The sequence below is a fragment of the Oncorhynchus clarkii genome, chromosome 20 (genome assembly GCF_045791955.1).
Source record: "Oncorhynchus clarkii lewisi isolate Uvic-CL-2024 chromosome 20, UVic_Ocla_1.0, whole genome shotgun sequence".
NCBI classification, from domain to species: Eukaryota; Metazoa; Chordata; class Actinopteri; order Salmoniformes; family Salmonidae; genus Oncorhynchus; species Oncorhynchus clarkii.
This window is the reverse complement of record NC_092166.1, coordinates 22,607,180-22,624,788: the sequence shown is the minus strand read 5'-3', so window position 1 is coordinate 22,624,788 and position 17,609 is coordinate 22,607,180. Positions and strand designations below refer to the sequence as shown.

General features: G+C 41.0%; 1 protein-coding gene across 4 annotated transcripts; it reads right to left on the bottom strand.

Annotated features, from left to right (window-relative positions):
- Nucleotides 1–2,115: 2,115 nt before the first annotated feature.
- Nucleotides 2,116–15,434, bottom strand: LOC139377332 (E3 ubiquitin-protein ligase RNF152-like). 4 transcript variants are annotated; one of them, XM_071120354.1, is made up of 3 exons: nt 15,238–15,434; nt 4,033–4,088; nt 2,116–3,946 (listed from the first exon to the last, which is right to left on the bottom strand). In XM_071120354.1, the coding sequence occupies exon 3, from the start codon at nt 3,741–3,743 to the stop codon at nt 3,216–3,218; it is 528 nt and encodes a 175-aa protein (XP_070976455.1). In that variant the 5' UTR covers nt 3,744–3,946; nt 4,033–4,088; nt 15,238–15,434; the 3' UTR covers nt 2,116–3,215. The 4 variants fall into 4 exon arrangements, with proteins under 4 accessions (XP_070976455.1, XP_070976454.1, XP_070976456.1 ...); XM_071120353.1 differs by lacking the exon at nt 15,238–15,434 and adding an exon at nt 13,198–13,306; XM_071120355.1 differs by lacking the exon at nt 4,033–4,088.
- Nucleotides 15,435–17,609: the final 2,175 nt, after the last annotated feature.

Here is a 17,609-nt window from a genome sequence, read left to right as displayed (position 1 = left end):
ACTAAGATTGAATCGTACTACACCAGCGCCGACGCTCATCAGATGTGGCAGGGCTTGCAAGCTATTAGTCTACAAAGGGAAGCACAGCCTCGAGCTGCGCAGTGACACGAGCCTGCCAGAAGAGCGAAGTAACTTCTATGCTCGCTTCGAGGCAAGCGACACTGAAGCATGCATGAGAGCATCAGCTGTTCCAGATGACTGTGTGATCACGCTATCCGTTGCGAGTAAAACCTTTAAAACAGGTCAACATTCACAAGGCCGCAGGGCCTGATGGATTACAAGCAGGTGTACTCCGAGCATGCACTGACCAACTGGCAAGTGTCTTCACTGACATTTTCAGCCTGTCCCTGACAGAGTCTGTAATACCAACATGTTTCAAGCAGACCACCATAGTCCCTGTGCCCAAGAACACCAAGGTAACCTGCCTAAATTATTACTGACCCGTAGCACTCACATCTGTAGCCATGAAGTGCTTTGAAAGGCTGGTCATGGCTCACATCAACACCATTATCACAGAAACCCTAGACCCACTACAATTTGTATACCACCCCAACAGATCCACATATGATGCAATCTCTATTGCACTCCACACTGCCCTTTCCACCTGGACAAAAGGAACACCTACTGTACATGATAATGCTGTGCATTGACTACAGCTCAGCGTTCAACACCATAGTGCCCTCAAAAGGTCATCACTAAGCTAAGGACCATGGGACTGAACACATTCCTCCTTAACAGAATCCTGGAAATCCTGATGGGCCACTCCAGGTGGTGAGGGTAGGTAACAACACATCTGCCACGCTGATCCTCAACACGGGGGCCCCTCGGGAATATGTGCTCATTCGCCTCCTGTACTCCCTGTTCACCCATGACTGCATGGCCAAGCACAACTACAACGCCATCATTCAGTTTGCGATGGCACAACAGTGGTAGGCCTAATCACGGACAACGATGAGACAGCCTATAGGGAAGTCAGAGACCTGGTAGTGTGGTGCCAGGATAACAATCTCTCCCTCAACGTGATCAAGACAATGGAGATGATTGTGAATTACAGGAAAAGGAGGCCCGAGCACGCCCCCATTCTCATCAACCGGGCTGTAGTGGAGCAGGTTGAGAGCTTCAAGTTCCTTGGTGTCCACGTCACCAACAAACGATCATGGTCCAAACACACCAAGACATTCAGTAGACTGAAAAGGTTTGGCATGGGTCCTCAGATCCTCAAAAGTTCTGGTTGCATCACTGCCTGGTATGGCAACTGCTCGGCCTCCGACCCCAAGGCACTACAGAGGGTAGTGCTACGGCCCAGTACATCACTGGGACCAAGCTTCCTGCCATCCAGGACCTCTATACCAGGCGGTGTCAGAGGAATGCACAAAAAAATTGCCAAAGACTCCAGCCACCCTAGTCATACTGTTCTCTCTGCTACCGCATGACAAGCAGTACCGGAGTGCCAAATTGAGGTCCAAAAGACTTCTTAACAGCTTCTACACCCAAGCCATAAGACTCCTGAACAGCTAATCAAATGGCTACAGAAACTATTTGCATTGCCCCCCCCCCTCCCATTTTTACAATGCTGCTACTCTGTTTATTATCGATGCATAGTCACTTTACCTCTACCTACATGTACATATTACCTTGACTAACCTGTGCCCCCGCACATTGACTCTGTACCGGTAGCCCCTGTATATAGCCTGTTATTTTATTGTTGCTCTTTTATACACATACACACACATATATATATATATTATTATTTTTTCCTTCTGTTTAGTTTAGTTAATACTTTAACACTTATTTTTCTTAAATACTGCATTGTTGGTTAAGGGCTTGTAAGTAAGCATTTCACTGTAAGGCAACCTGTTGTATTCGGCACGTGACAAATAAAATTTGATTCAATTTTTGATATGGATGTCATATTGTACAAATCTCCCCTTTTCAAGGGATCCATCTTTTGTCAAATGAATGTAATATTTGACATTTCATGGCAGATTAGGAGAATTTACACAGCAGGTTAGGATAATTAGGTTAAGGTTCAGAAAAAAAAGTTGTATTTTAGCTAAATCTTCTACATTCATTTGACAAAAGCTGGATCCCTTTTAGCCAGGATCCCTTTTCGGCCTAGATTACATGGTTTCTTTCAAGACGAGGTCGTTTTTATTGATCTGTTATCAGTGTCAGTAGAGTATTATTAAAACAATATTCTGCTAAGGTCTCCACTCCCCAGTCCTATAAAGTGTAGTATAATTGCATTAAATGTTTGACAAAAGCCACATTTTTCAGTGCAACGGAAATAAACGTCTCTGATATAGCCTATGCCACTATGTGCTTATTAATAGCATAAATCATCACTATCCAATCTATTCATCACATTAGGAATAGTAGACTTACATTAGTCGGCAAATGCAATGCTAGAGGCATGTTATAAAAGGGGCATTTTTAATGGTAAAAAAAAAAAAAGTGCTTCCCCAAAACTTGAAACTCAAGCGACACATGCTTGTGACTAGACTACAAGCTATCCAGCCTAGCTAATTTTGGCTAACACATGGTTAGCAAAACAGGGAAACTAAACTTGAAATCGATCAGACTTGACTTACCAGTGATGAAATGATTAGAGTAAACCCTGTATTGACAGATGTCTGGATTCAGGTCTTGATGGGCAAAAAAGTTTTTGCTTTTCTGACAGTTCTTCCATCTTAAAAATATTAATTTAGAGCCTTGATTGTGTGGGACCTAAAGATTAAAATGTCACTAAAAAAGTCAAATAGCATCATCTGTAGGTGAAAAGGAAGACTTGAAGAAATACAAATCACAGACCTCTAAAAATGGGTCAGTTTTATGTTTTTCATATGAATTAACACAAGTAAGCCTTTCGCTACACCCGCAATAACATCTGCTAAATGTGTATGTGACAATAACATTTGATTTGTGCTTTTCTGGGTGAATCACAACAGAGAAGCATAATGGTGATTGGTTTAATTTTTTAACTGTCTATTGCACAAAGACATGAGAAATCATTTGAAAAAAATAAATAAATAATGATTCAATATATCTGAACACATTCGAAATACAAAGTATGGCAACCATTTCCTTACTCAGTATGGCAGTACTATTCGTGGTTAAGAAATAGCCTGAATGTTGGCATTGTGACAATGTCCTGTAATTTTGGGGAGTGAGATATAAAGATCCGAAATAGCTTATTATTATCATCATCAAGTCTTTCAGCCACAGGATATCATGGTGAACCGTTCTGAGTTGCAGTTCATGCTGTGCAGTATAATGTACACAAGTAAGAGTAGGACAAATCCCACAACAGCCACTAAGCAGAACCTGGTCCCAAATGCGCTCTTACAACTACCTTCCTCCCCTTCCCTCATTCCATGTTCCTCCTCCATCCCTGTAGCCCTCTCATGGTGTTCTACTGGAAGGTAGGCATTACACGGCAGCCGTATGAAGACAGGTGTGTATGGGACAGAGATGATGGCCATAGTGTCCGGGTCATCTAGGAGTTGGGAGACAGAGACCCCTGGGGGCAAAGTGGTGACACAGCGACACCAGGGGCAGCGCAGCTCACTCTGGCTCATCCTCATCTGGGTCAAGCACACTGAGCAGCAGGTGTGCTGGCAGTCCAGGAGCTTGGGCCTATGCCACGAACTGTAATAGTTGAAACAGATCTGACATTCTAACATGGAGTCTTGTTGTGAGATCTGACAATCTAGAATGGACTCTTGTTGTGAGAGAGATTCCATTATGATGAGTTTGGTCTGTTGTGTCAATGACAGTCACAAGATGTCAAACCACAAACAGTCTGTGGTTCCCGCGGTATGAATATGCAGATTAGGGAACCCTTAGAGATTTACAGATGTTTCTGCTCTTGACGTCTCTCCTCCTCTCTTCTTTACAGATGTTGTGTCACAGTACTTAGTTTAATCCATGTCTGGCTCCATCAACCCTATTAGAGAGAAGACATTTGTCAAGTCAGTGTGTGATTCCGTAATCCTCATTAAATAACTCATACTGAAAAAGCAAAAAGACCACCTGGTCATGTCCTGCCCACTGAGCTCTCTGTGTGTGTCCGCTTCAAGACCCTGTGACTAAGAATAAAGCACAATAAGCCTATTTTGTCATTAACCAAAACAGGAAAAGAAACTAAGCAAATGAGCAAACCTGTGTCTGATCTGGCAAGAATGTTGACCAATAGATGTTTATCACTCAGTAGCCCCATGGCAAAGTTCCTGCATGACATTGCTGCACATTTCTTAAAGCGGCATTTTGTAACTTTTTTTCTGCTCCAGTAAGTCACTAGTGTTCATCCAATGTGAAGCAAAAGTATTAATATTGCGCCTCTAGCCTGCCTGACAAAAATTTTCCCTGTCGGGTCAGATTTTCCCAACATATTCTGTGCTGTGGATAATGAGTGACGTGTTTCCGTAGCTTAGGGATATTCTAACTGGTAGGGGTATGATAGCTAGCAAGCTGAGCCCATGTTCAGACTTGGCGAGCAGAGATAGCTATCTTACAGACATGGCAGACGTGAGGGGCCAACGACCTAACCTAAAACAGAAAGCAATAAAGCACAGGCCAAGACGAGAGTAAACCTCGGATCTGCATTCACACTTTCTCTCTACCGCACCTGCTGTCTCTAACAGAATGCTCCGCTATGAAAAGCCAACTGACATTTACTCCCGAGGTGCTGACCTGTTGCACCCTCCACAACCACTGTGATTATTAATTATTATTATTAGACCCTCCTGGTCATCTATGAACATCTTGGCCATGTACTGTTATATTCTCCACCCGGCACAGCCAGAAGAGAACTGGCCACCCCTCATAGCCTGGTCCCTCTAGGTTTCTTCCTAGGTTTTGGCCTTTCTAGGGAGTTTTCCCTAGCCACCGTGCTTCTACAACTGCATTGCTTGCGGTTTGGGGTTTTAGACTGGGTTTCTGTATAGCACTTTGAGACATCAGCTGAAGTAAATAGGGCTTTATAAATACATTTGATAGAAGGGATTCAAAAATGACAGAGTTTGCATATTTTCTGCTGAAAAGGTACAATATTGCTAACTAGATATAATATATTTCTAGATATAAAGTTAAATGTCGGTTTTTATATTTAATTGTAAATATTCATGCTAGGGCTCTATTTTGAATTACTTGTTTTTTTATTGTTTTCAAGACACGCATCCATTAGTTCGTATTAGCTAGCTTGATAATGTTAGCTATTGTGGCTAGGTTGTTAGCTGACTGACATTGGTTTGTTTAATTTGATTATAAAATGTGGCTTCACAAGATAGTTGTTACTAACCAACTTGTGTATAACGTTACTTGACCTGTTATATTTCTGAAGTCTGGTCTGAAAGTCATGTTGATATTGGTTAGCTCTAGCTAGCTACTTTTCTTCACACTAGTCTACGGGCACGGAATTGCCTAGCCATGATTATAAAGCCCAGTTCAGATATGTAAATTGAGACACGACGCAACAGTTTGTTTAATCTGAGCAGTCTAGTTTTAGAACGTGTGATGTCTTTGGTTGGAGTTTCCAAGATTCAAATCTTTAGCCGAAGTCTTACGACAAGACGGATCCATTTAGCCAATCAAAGAACAGTGCACTAACATTGTGTTCAGTCAAGCAGCTAGCCAAGCAGAGCGATAGCTAGCTTTTTTGCTGCACATATCTAGTCTAGCTTGTTGATATTTACAATAGTATCCAGCTGCAGCCCCCTGTGACTAAAACCAGTTTGTCTCTAAAACCAATACATCACCATCTACTGGCAGTGGTTAATCCCTACCACATACATGTGAACTCCTCCTTTTATTTCCTAGATTCCATTCCTTGCTCCCTTTCCTGCTTTATTTTCCTCCTTCCATTTCATCTCCTCCTTTACTAGCTTAATTTCCTATCTCATTACCTTTCCTATTTTTCCTTTCTTAGCGCACTTTCTTTTCCTTCTTTCCTTTTCTCTCCTCCATCCCACAAATCCCTTTCCATCATCTCCTTTCCTAGCTCCTTTCCACACTCAATTTTCTTTAATCCTTTCATCCTTTCCTAGATCCCTTTCATTTCCTAGACTCCTTACCTAGCTCCCTTTTCCAACATATGTTCCTCCATTCCTAGGGTTAACCATGGCCAGTAGAGGAAAGGAAGAAGGAAAGGATAAGTTCACATGTAACAGGTAAAATAATACAATTGATGAAACACCAACAAAGTGTCTTAAAAAGGGCGTTGGGCCACCACAACAGCTCCAATGCGCCTTGGCATAGATTCTACAAGTGTATGAAACTCTATTGGAGGGATCCAACACCAACCTTCCACAAGAAATTCCATCATTTCGTGTTTTGTTGATGGTGGTGGCACTGCAGAATCTCCCATAAGTATTCAATTGGGTTGAAATCTGATGACTGAGACACATACCCTTTAAATCCCCTATGCTCCTTTGAGACCTCTTGTTTGATAGTCACATGTACAGGGTTGCAGGTGTGGTTGCAAGGTACAGTGTGAAAATGGTAATATTCGAGCTCCAACATTCAGGACTAACTGAAATAAAATAATGTCCATTGGGGAAGTAGCAGAAGGGGGGAGCTGGTAGCTGACTAGTGTGGGCTATTCAGCAGCCTGATGGTCTGAGGATAGAAACTATTGGCCACTCTTTCAGTTTTTGCCATGATGCTCTTGTACTGCCTACGTCTAAGTGATTGAAGCGGGGAGAACCAGGCATGGTTTGGGTGGCTGGGGTCCCTGATGATCTTTTTGACCGTTAGACCATGTCAGCTTCTCTGAGATGTGTACGCCAAGGAATTTGAAGTTATTGACCTTCTCCACAGTGGCCCCTTTGATGAGGATAGGGGAGTGTCCAGCCTGGTTCCACTTGTAGTTCACAATTTCAGTCATAAAATAAATACATCTACATCAATGCCTGGCATGCCTGCATTTCCAGCCCCACCATTGTCGAGTATAGGAGCAGAATCAGATCAGTAAGCACAGACTTTAGCGAAGTATTTTTTTACCTTGTCTGTTCCATAATTTTGTTTCACCTAGCTGGCCAAGAAGAGGAATAATATAACAAATAACAAAGTAGACTTCTTATAATGATAGGCATCTATGTAGCTCAGCTGTTTAGGAAAATTAACTATCCAGGATTTACTTTGAGTATTGAGGACATACCATCCCAATTCTAGCCTACTGCACAGATTATGTTATTCCATATTTGATCAAGCTCAAAAAGGTATGCTACACATGTATCGAGTACAAAACTAACATTCCATAATAACAATATTAGGTAGGTGCTTACATTTGTCCTATTTCACACATGTACAAGTAGAAACAGAAAATCTATCAGATATTGACTGAATGATAGCACATAATGGTTGCCTCGCTTCACATTCGCATTGCTTCGCGTTCTTAGGAAACTTCGCAGTATTTTGTTTTTTTATGTATTATTTCTTACATTGCTACCCCAGGAAATCTTAAGTCTTATTACATACAGCCGGGAAGAACGATTGGATATAAGAGCAACGTCAACTCACCAACATTACGACCAGGAATATGACTTTCCCGAATCGGATCCTCGGTTTGGACCACCACCCAGGACAATGGATCGGCTCCCAGTAGGCAACCCAAAGCAACGACGCCGCAGAAGGGGCAGACGGAGTGGTCTTCTGGTCAGGCTCCGTAGACAGGAGCGGTGAGCCCGAGTATACTACTTGCCAATGTCTAGTCTCTTGAGAACAAGGTAGACGAAATTCGAGCAAGGTTTACCTTCCAGAGAGACATCAGAGATCGTAACATTCTTTTCTTCCTGGAAACATGGCTCACTCCGGATATGTTAGAGTCGGTATAGCCACCCGATTTCCTCATGCATCACGCCGACAGAAACAAACATCTCTCTGGTAAGAAGAAGGGCGGGGGTGTATGCCTTATGATTAACGAGTTGTGGTGTGATCATAACAACCTACAGGAACACAAGTCCTTTTGTTCACCTGTCCTAGAATTCCTTACAATCAAATGCCGACCGCATTATCTACCAACAGAATCCTCTTCGATTATAATCACAGCCATGTATATCACCCCCAAGCAGATACCTCGACCGCCCTGAAAGAACTTCATTGGACTCTATGTAAACTGGAAACCATATATCCTGAGGATGCATTTATTGTAGCTGGGGATTTTAACAGAGCTAATCTGAAAACAAGGCTCCCTAAATTATCAGCATATCGAATGCACGACACATTCTGGATCATTGCTACTCCAACTTCCACAACGCATTCAAAGCCCTGTAATAAAGCATATCACAAGTCACTTTAAACAATGCCACTTTATATAATGTTTACATACCCTACATTACTCATCTCATATGTATATACTGTACTCTATACCATCTACTGCATCTTGCCTATGCCGCTCGGCCATCGCTCATCCATATATTTATATGTACATATTCATTCCTTTACACTTGTGGGTATAAGGTAGTTGTTTTGAAATTGTTAGATTACTTTTTCGATAATGCACGGTCAGAACTAGAAGCACAAACATTTCGCTACACTCGCATTAACATCTGCTAACCATGTGTATGTGACCAATAAAATTTGATTTTAAAACATTTTACTGCACAGGCAAATAATGTATGAAGGAATTCAAAATATTTTGGTATAAAATAAAGGGAGTATTTACATATATTAACAAATGGGTGGAGAAGGTTTGCAACCACCAAAAATGTGCTGTCTGGGCCTACCTGCACTCACCAGCCCAGTTTACACTGCCTCATTAATTACTGTTGTTGTCACATTCTGTGTCAATAGCAGGATGGCCTTGGATTACAAATCGACATGCTTGGCTTTAGATTACACACATCTATACAAACTTGAAGTTTTTTTGTGAAATCAAACAATATAAGTAATTTTTCGGAAGATGCTTTCATTTCAGCGCATATGACTTGTAAACATTTAAACTGTATTAAACGATTCCCTGATGAAATACATTGACCCCATTTCAGCCATTACCGGGGTGTGTTTGACAGAACATTACAAACATTTACATGGTCGCAACGTTAAAGGGAAAAAACGACAGGCACAAGCACGTGTATGAAAGAGTCGCAAGCGTAAAATTTAAGCAAGGAACTAGAGATGGCTAAAAAAGACAGATCTAAGGTAGCTGGGGCCTGCACGTTGCTAGTTCAAGTGTACATACAGTATTTTATACGCATGTATGAATTGAAATTTTTTTTTTTTTTTGCATAGCCCACTCCTCGGAGAGTGGGGTCACGGCCAGGGATCAGCCATTGACGACGACCCTATAGCAATTAAGGTTTAAGTGCCTTGCTCAAGGGCTCCTTAGCAGCTTCTACCCACAAGCCATAAGACTGCTGAACAATTAATCAAATGGCCATACTGCCTAATAGTATTAAATTTTTTATTGGAAAAGGAGACTATTTCCTAACCTTTTATCCTAAACTGAATATTTACCGTGAAAATCTAAGACTGATGGTCATCAAAGGCAATTATATCAAACGCTGCATATTACACAGGCATCCCAATTCTGATATTTATTCCACTAATTGGCCTTTTGAACAATCACATCAGCTCTTTTCAAGTCAGCTCTTTTTCAGAGCTGATTTGATTGGCTGACATCGAAGAAGAAGAAAAATCTTAATTTTTACTTTACTTTTTTCCCCCTGCTCTGGCCCTCCATTGATTTAGTCACCATAATTTTGGCCACCCTACAAAGGTAAACATCATAATAACTTAACTGATAATGATAGAGACATGAGCTTTGGACCATTGGCTCTCAGAGGATTATCTACACAATTAAAATATTTTACCCATTGGTCAAAAGATGCGTGTTTGATTGGACACCCTATAAATCATGATGAACTTCACTGGGTGGTGAAAGTGCATGGTGATGAGCTTGATGCTCCTTTGCAATAAATATTGAGGGTCTTATTTTGGTGACATGTTGATCTTTACTTGTGCGCTCTGGCCAACAGCTCGCAGGTACATGCCAAGACCAGAGTAGGCACATTTGCTATATAACCCATCAATCTTTGTACCAAAACTAATCGGTAGAGTTGAAAATGCGATGGAAACGCATTGAACTTTAGATTTGTATTCAGGAAGCTGACAACTTAAGCAATTTGTGTGCCCTATGTCATCAAGCACTGATTTTTATGGCAACAAGTCAGTTTGGTGGAAACCCTGGTGGGAAAATGCACATATTTTCTTCATGCGGAATTTAGAATATTCGCATGAAAATATTCCGGCGGATTCCGATAAGTTCACCGATATATTGTGCATCCCTATATATAAAATGTGTGTTTATTAGGGAGATAAACAAGAATACAAGGTAGTGTGTCTAACCTTGTCGAAATAACAAAAGCATAGTGTAAGGGAAGCATTCTTAAAAATGACTGAACTGGTAAAGCACTGAACTGATATCAACCAGACAAAGAAAAAAATAAAAGTACTTACAGAGATACCACCAAATGGAATATCTTTCATAAATGGGATCCAAATGAAGAATAAAGTACAGTGTAGTCATGGAAAGTATTTGGTACTTAAATAAATGGAATAGTGCAGTGGTGAAATGGTAACAGTTGTGTGTTGTAAGGTGCAGGAGTCACCATGCGCAATTCAGGCAGGCGCACCAGCGAGGTTGTCTGTGGTCTGGGATGTCTAGAGACCCTGGGATAGCTCTCTGGTTCTCCATTATGTAAAACATCACTCCAGACAGACAGGAAGCAACCAGCTCTTCTCCCCTTTCTTCAAAAGGACAGCTCTTTAGCCTGCAATGATAATTAGAACACCCTAGAGATAACCCCCTTGATAGACGCCCTTCTTCGAAAATCAAAACAGAAAGCATTCCATTCTGATATCGTTGAGGCATAAAACACACTTCTCCTGCTCCACGGGCTCACAAAAAAATTAAAATAGGACCACCTCTTGTCTTGTTTCTTGTCTTTTTCACCACTGTAGACCACTCATTCTCACTCTCTGTGCTCTCATCTTCTCCCGACACGCCGTCAGTATCAAACAGAACATCAATTTCGCCCATCTTTCCTTCCTGCAAAGAGCACTTTTGAGCACAGGAGACTACTCTGAAAGCTGGGGTTCTTCCATGGTATATTGGCATTTGCACAATTTAGCGTGCATGCTGCCACCGATGTGGGGACAGGGTGGAGATATATTCATACAAACTACAAAAAATAAACTAAAATCAAATTACTTTTCTGTTAAAAGTAAAAACAGATCTGATCCCTAACACAGGCTCAAGGGGAGCCTGGGAGGGCGGGCCATCTTCCGGCACCAGTACCCTTTGCAAGTCTTCCAATGTAAACTCCTGAAGTCCCAAAAACGTTTCTGCCGCTGCCAAAATAATTTCCAGTTTCTTTGACACCGGCAATGAACACCACAGAAATCCACCTTTTTAAACACACAGTGTACCTTTTGACTGGCAGCAAACATTTACTACAGGCTGTGGTGCATCCACTACCATATCTTCACTAGCGTCATTTGTTTTCTCAACTCTTTTAAAATCGCCTCCACATGAGATTAGATTGACCGCTCAAACTTTTGCTAACTCAATCTCCTTCACCCTTATAAGGCACCCCAGGAACTCGGGATCATGATCCCCACCACAATTGAAACACTGTTGTCCTCATACACACCGTTCGTCTGCACACACATGAAAGATGGCCAAATCCTACACATTTTTACACTGCAATGGTTTGGGGACGAAAACTCTTACAGCGTATCTTACACAACCAAGCATCACATGCAGGTTCTCTTTATATATATAAAAAATACAAATAAAACATCAGGGCCAACAGACTTTCTTCTTTTTCCCCATTCACCCAGCGAGTCAGACGCCAGGCACAAACCATACCAGGATTTCTCTTCAGGTATTCAACCTGAACATCAGTCACCCCCCCTGAGATGACTCCTTCAATGAGTGCTCTGCTCCGAAGTTCAAAGCACGATACTTCTGTTGTCCGGATTATTTTGAGGCCCACTGCAATCTTCCTCTGTTAATCAGAATAAGACCACACTCCTGGTCACTCTGACAGACTCCACTTTGCCCAGCACATACTTCACCATTCAACACCTCAAACCAGTCTCCCGCATATGCATTCTTACTCAACAAAACAGATTCCAACAAGAAACGATTAATTATCCAACATAAACATATACTCCACTCCAATTTTAGGCAATTTTCTTTTTGTTCCATTTTTGGACTATTGTCCATTCAGGACATTCATCTTCACCAACACCTGTGCACACATTGTTACACATGCAATTTTTGATTCGAACTCGGCATCCACTTTCGCCATCTCTCCCTGCCAAACGAGCGCTGGGGTTTCTGGAAAACGGTGTTCAAATAGACAACGAAAAAAACTGCATTATTTCCAGAGGGGTCTCCAAAAACACCTGTACACACATTGTTACACATGCAGTGCAGCTTTAACAAGGTAATCTTATGGGCTTAGTTCAGGTTGAAGTTTAGTTGAAGAAGCAGTCGTGAGTTCCAGAATGCATGTCTACCCCCCCCTCCAAAAAAGCACATGAAAATAGTTAGTACTGACTGACATACCAACCAAACCAGTTCACCAGCTTCTCTAATTATCCCTCTATCAGCAGTAGGGATACCGTGCTGTGACCTGGTTACCACAGTTACTACAGTGGCCTATCCCAAGTGCTAAAGTTTTCACAAAGAACATTAACTTTAATTAGCCAACTTAGCCTTCTAGGACAAAGTCCGTGGATTTTCCATGCGCAAGATAATGCTTTGCCATGAACTTAAATTGTTAAATATGAAGTCTAAATGGGAATTCATCTGAAAATGGCTCTGTGAATACCTGGATGAAGCTGTAATTTGACAGCAAAATATTACATGAAGCCACACATTAGGCTTTATAATAGTAAAGTTAAAAGGCATGTCTCTAATTTAAAGGTTATGTAAACACTGAATGCCATAAAAAGTAGGCTTATTTTTCAATTGATACAAGCAGTGCTATTGCTGTATTGAATTTTGGCATTCGAGCATGTAGACATAATCGGCTTTGAACTTGAACTGAGGCGAGCATAGAAGACAGGCAACTTTTGAAGGTAGACAGCCTACTGAACAAGGTTCGGAATTGCACATGCAAACTGAAACTACACCGCAAACCCACATATCAGTCAGCAACTAAAGAACCGACATGCAGACCGTCTTACCGTACTTTGTGATGCCAGTCCTACAGAACATATGTTCCTTGTTTTGTTGCAGTGATTATTGTAGTAGCCTGCTTGTTTTGACAAAGTTAAACACACACCCTCGATCTCCTGTTCAGTCAAAACAATGAGAGGATTCTATTATCTGGCCCGGGTTACCCCGGTGGGAGGAGTTTGCTTAGTGGTGAAAAGTGATTAAGTAAACTCCTCCCACCGGGGTAACCCGGGCCAGATAATAGATCCTCGGTGCTTTTGCCAGTTCACGTCATTGGCAACAGGCCGGTGCACCGCGGCTCAGGTTAATATAACTCCCTCATTGTTCTGTCTGAAGTTAGACGCGCCTACCTACCACATGGTGAGTAAACTACTTCACAACCTTATTTATCAGGATGAGTATTGGATACTTTTTAGATTACAATTTTTATGTAAATATTTAAATTCCTCACTTGGGACTACTAGACAAGGAATCTGCAGTGCCTTTTGCAACCAATTGTGAATAAATCTTGCTTCTGTGAAGTGTTGTGTTTATAGAATTCAGCTGTCATCAGTTGGAGTCCAAAATACCTCACTGATCATAATCCCCATTTCCATCCACATTTCAAATGCCTCCACCACACCACATTCTGCCAAGTAGCTTCCTTCTCCAAAGATGGAAAAAAAAGACTAACTCCAAAAATGGGGGGGGAAAGACTAACTCCCTTCACCCTAAACTGAATGTACCCTGGAAATCTGAGACTAACCACTGGGCACACACTGGTTGAATCAACGTTGTTTCTGAACCAATATGGAAAAGACATTACACTGACATCTGTGCTGAGTGGGTAGCTAGGTTTGTTATCCTATTGGTGACAGATTTAATGCAAATATTCTAAAATCCACATAAAAACAAAATGCACATTTTCCCACCAGAGATGTGTTTCGGTCAAATTGACTTGTTGCAGATAAAAGTATTTGCATGATGACGTAATGCACATAAAAAATAATTTTACGGTTAAATTCCCCATGTACTGAATAGAAAATACAAGTTAAATAAGCTTCCATCACATGTTCAACTCTACTGATGGTTTTGTCACAAAAAAAAATGTGTGTTATGAGCCAGTCTCTGGTCTTGGCAGATGCGCTCAAGCCAACATCTCGCAGATATATTGAGATTATTATGGACAAAATAGCGAGATTATTTGTATTTGTCAAACCGCAGCCAAGCATCAATATTTGTCGCCAGAATAAGACCCTCGATATTTATTGGAAAGGAGCATCAAGCTCATCACCATGCACTTTCACCATCCTGTGAAGTTCATCATAACTTCTATCATCTGTAGCCTAATAAACTGCATGCTTTCTTGAGTTGTAGTGGGAGGACCACACAACATCCCACTGAGCACACACTAGTTCAATCAGCGTTGTTTACACATCATTGTTACGCTGAACCAATGTGGAATAAATGTTGAATTGACACCCAGTGGAATATGACTCCAAGTTTACTTCTATATGATGGTTATATCAATATTTGTGCATAAATGTGTTTCCACCTGCATTTCTCGCACAATGAATTCAACCGACACAAAAAGATCCCACTTTGTCTAGGTTTTTTCTTTTGTCGACATTTGGAAAGTTTACAGACACATTTACCTGTTTCTCTTAGATCTGTCATTATATTTGTTCATCCGTCATGTACTTTACTCACGTAAAAAGGTTGGATCTTCAAAGGCAATTCTGTAATAGGCTGCATTTTACGCAGCCATAGTTGTCAAATGCTAAAAGCGTATTCCAGATTACGAGTTTTCTGATTTGTTGTCTATCTAGGTCTACATCTGAGCTGGAGTCCTTCCTGATCTACATACACATGTATGCAGTTTGCTTTCCCTTCTTCAGTCTATGGAGATTTGCTTTTCTTCCTCCACTCTCTGGAGAAAAATGTGTATGATGTAAAACCCCCAAATATCAATTAGTAAAACTCATTACAATATAATACATGTTATCACTGTTATATTTTCAACAGATATCAACACTACAATTCTGTAACTGTATAGACAAAATACTCACCAAATATTCTCTTTCAGCTACATGAGACTGTGTCTACGCATTGAAAACTGCATAGGACTACACATCCATCGCAGAACGAGAGCAATGTTGACAAGAACGGCTCTCACTTGGGGCTTCCAAGGAGAATGATCCTGAGATAAGATTAACCAAGACTCCTGAAGTGCCACCACCAACAATGGCTGAGCTGCTACAACTTTGAGGAGAAGTCGCCACGCCACAGTTAGCACACCTGAGCATTCCCTTTTGTCAGACTTCCTGGGAAGTGTGAAAACCTACAGAGTACTCAGAAATGTTGTTGAAAGTGGAGGGCCTACAACCAAACATATAAATCATATGTAAATAAGGGATGTTTGTGTGGGCAACAAACTTGTGTGAGAAACAATATTTGTGCATTCTTTATCTAGCATATAGGCATCATTATTTTACTTTTGGAATGGTTTTCAAATGATTTACTAAGCTGTTATCTTTTTCTGGATATCTATACTATTGACAGTTTTCACTTCAAATTAGCAGACCTACAGTTGGGTATATATCCAGAAAAATGGATGGACTACTCTGATGAAAATACAGTACAAAACAAGTCGGTCTGATTACACAGATAAGGTCAAATAAAGTTTTACTAGAGAGATAAACAAAAATACAAGGTCATTTCTGTAACCTTCTCCAAATAAAAAACGCATAGTAAGGCATGTGTCAAACTCATTCCATGGAGGGCTGAGTGTATGTGGGTTTTCGCTCCTCCTTTGTACTTGATTGATTCATTAAGGTCACCAATTAGTAAAGAACTTCCCTCAACTGGTTGTCTTAAATGAAAGGAAAAACCCAATACCTGCAGACATTAAACCCTCCATGAAATGTGTTTGACACCCCTGGTGTAAGGTACTGTAATGATACCACCCAGACTGGGGGAAAATAATCATCACAAAAAAAAATATTTACAAAGATATCCCCAAATGAAATATTTTTCATAATTGAGATCCAAATGAAGAATAAAGTACAGTGTAGTGGTGGAAAGTTCAACTGTTATGTAAACATGCTTGTTAATAAATACATGGAATAGTGCAGCGGTGAAATGGCAGCAGTTGTTTGTCGTAGGTGTAGAAGTCTCCCTGCAATTCAGGCAGTTGCACCAGCGAGGTTGTCCGTGGTCTGGGATGTCTGGAGACCCTGGGATGCCTCTCCGGTATTCAAAAATCATTCAACGTATACTGGAAGCAACCAGATCAAGCACCTCTCCCCTTTCTTCCAAGGACAGTCCTTGTAATTTAGCCTGTATTGATAAAAAAAAGCAACATAAAATTACAGAATGCAACCAAATGCTGTGTTTTTTATTTGTTTATTGTACCTTTATTTAACCAGGTAGGCTAGTTGAGAACAAGTTCTCATTTGCAACTGTGACCTGGCCAAAATAAAGCAAAGCAGTTCGACACATACAGCAACAGAGAGTTACACATGGAATAAACAAACATACAATCAATAATACGGTAGGGAAATCTATATACAGCATGTGCAAATGAGTGCAAGTGTGATGTGATTTGAATGTTGTGAAACGGGTAAACAGTACCACAGCTGAAAGATTTTTACTAACCTTCATCTCCGTCAGCCTCTCCTTGCAGTCGGTCTTCCTGTCCAATCATCTCTGCAACCCAGCCTGTGCCCCTGGACAGTCAGTGGCTCTTCTAAACTGTAATCCTACAGAAAAAAAACATGTATACAACCCGAGTTGATAATCACCTGAAAAGAAAAGTGGACATTGGCTCTGTGAATACCTGGATGGAGCTTTAATTTGAAAGCAAAATATTACATGAAGCCAAACATTACTACAATATAGCTTAATTCAGGAAGTTGAAACTTTTTAGAGCAGAAAGACGATGGCCAGAGCTTACCCATGATGTTGCACAATGATTTAAGTCAATAAGTCATCATTTTAGTCTAAGTGTACAAAACATTAGCAACACCTGATCCTTCCATGACAGACTGACCAGGTGAATCCAGGTGAACGCTATGATCCCTTATTGATGTCACCTATTAAATCCATTTCAATCAGTGTAGATGGGGAGGAGACAGGTTAAAGAAGGATTTTTAATTCTCAAAATATTTGGGTCATGGATTGTGTGTGTGTACCATTCAGAGGGTAAATGGGCAAGACAAAGTATTTAATTGCCTTTGAACAGGGTATGGTAGTAGGTGCCAGGCACACTGGTTTGAGTGCGTCAGAACTGCAACGCTGCTGGGTTTTTCACACGCAACCGTTTCCCGTGTGTATCAAGAATAGTCCACCACCCAAAGTCTGCCAACTTGACACAGCTGTGGGAAGCATTGGAGTCAACATGGGCACCCCTGTGGAACACTTTTGACACCTTGTAGAGTCC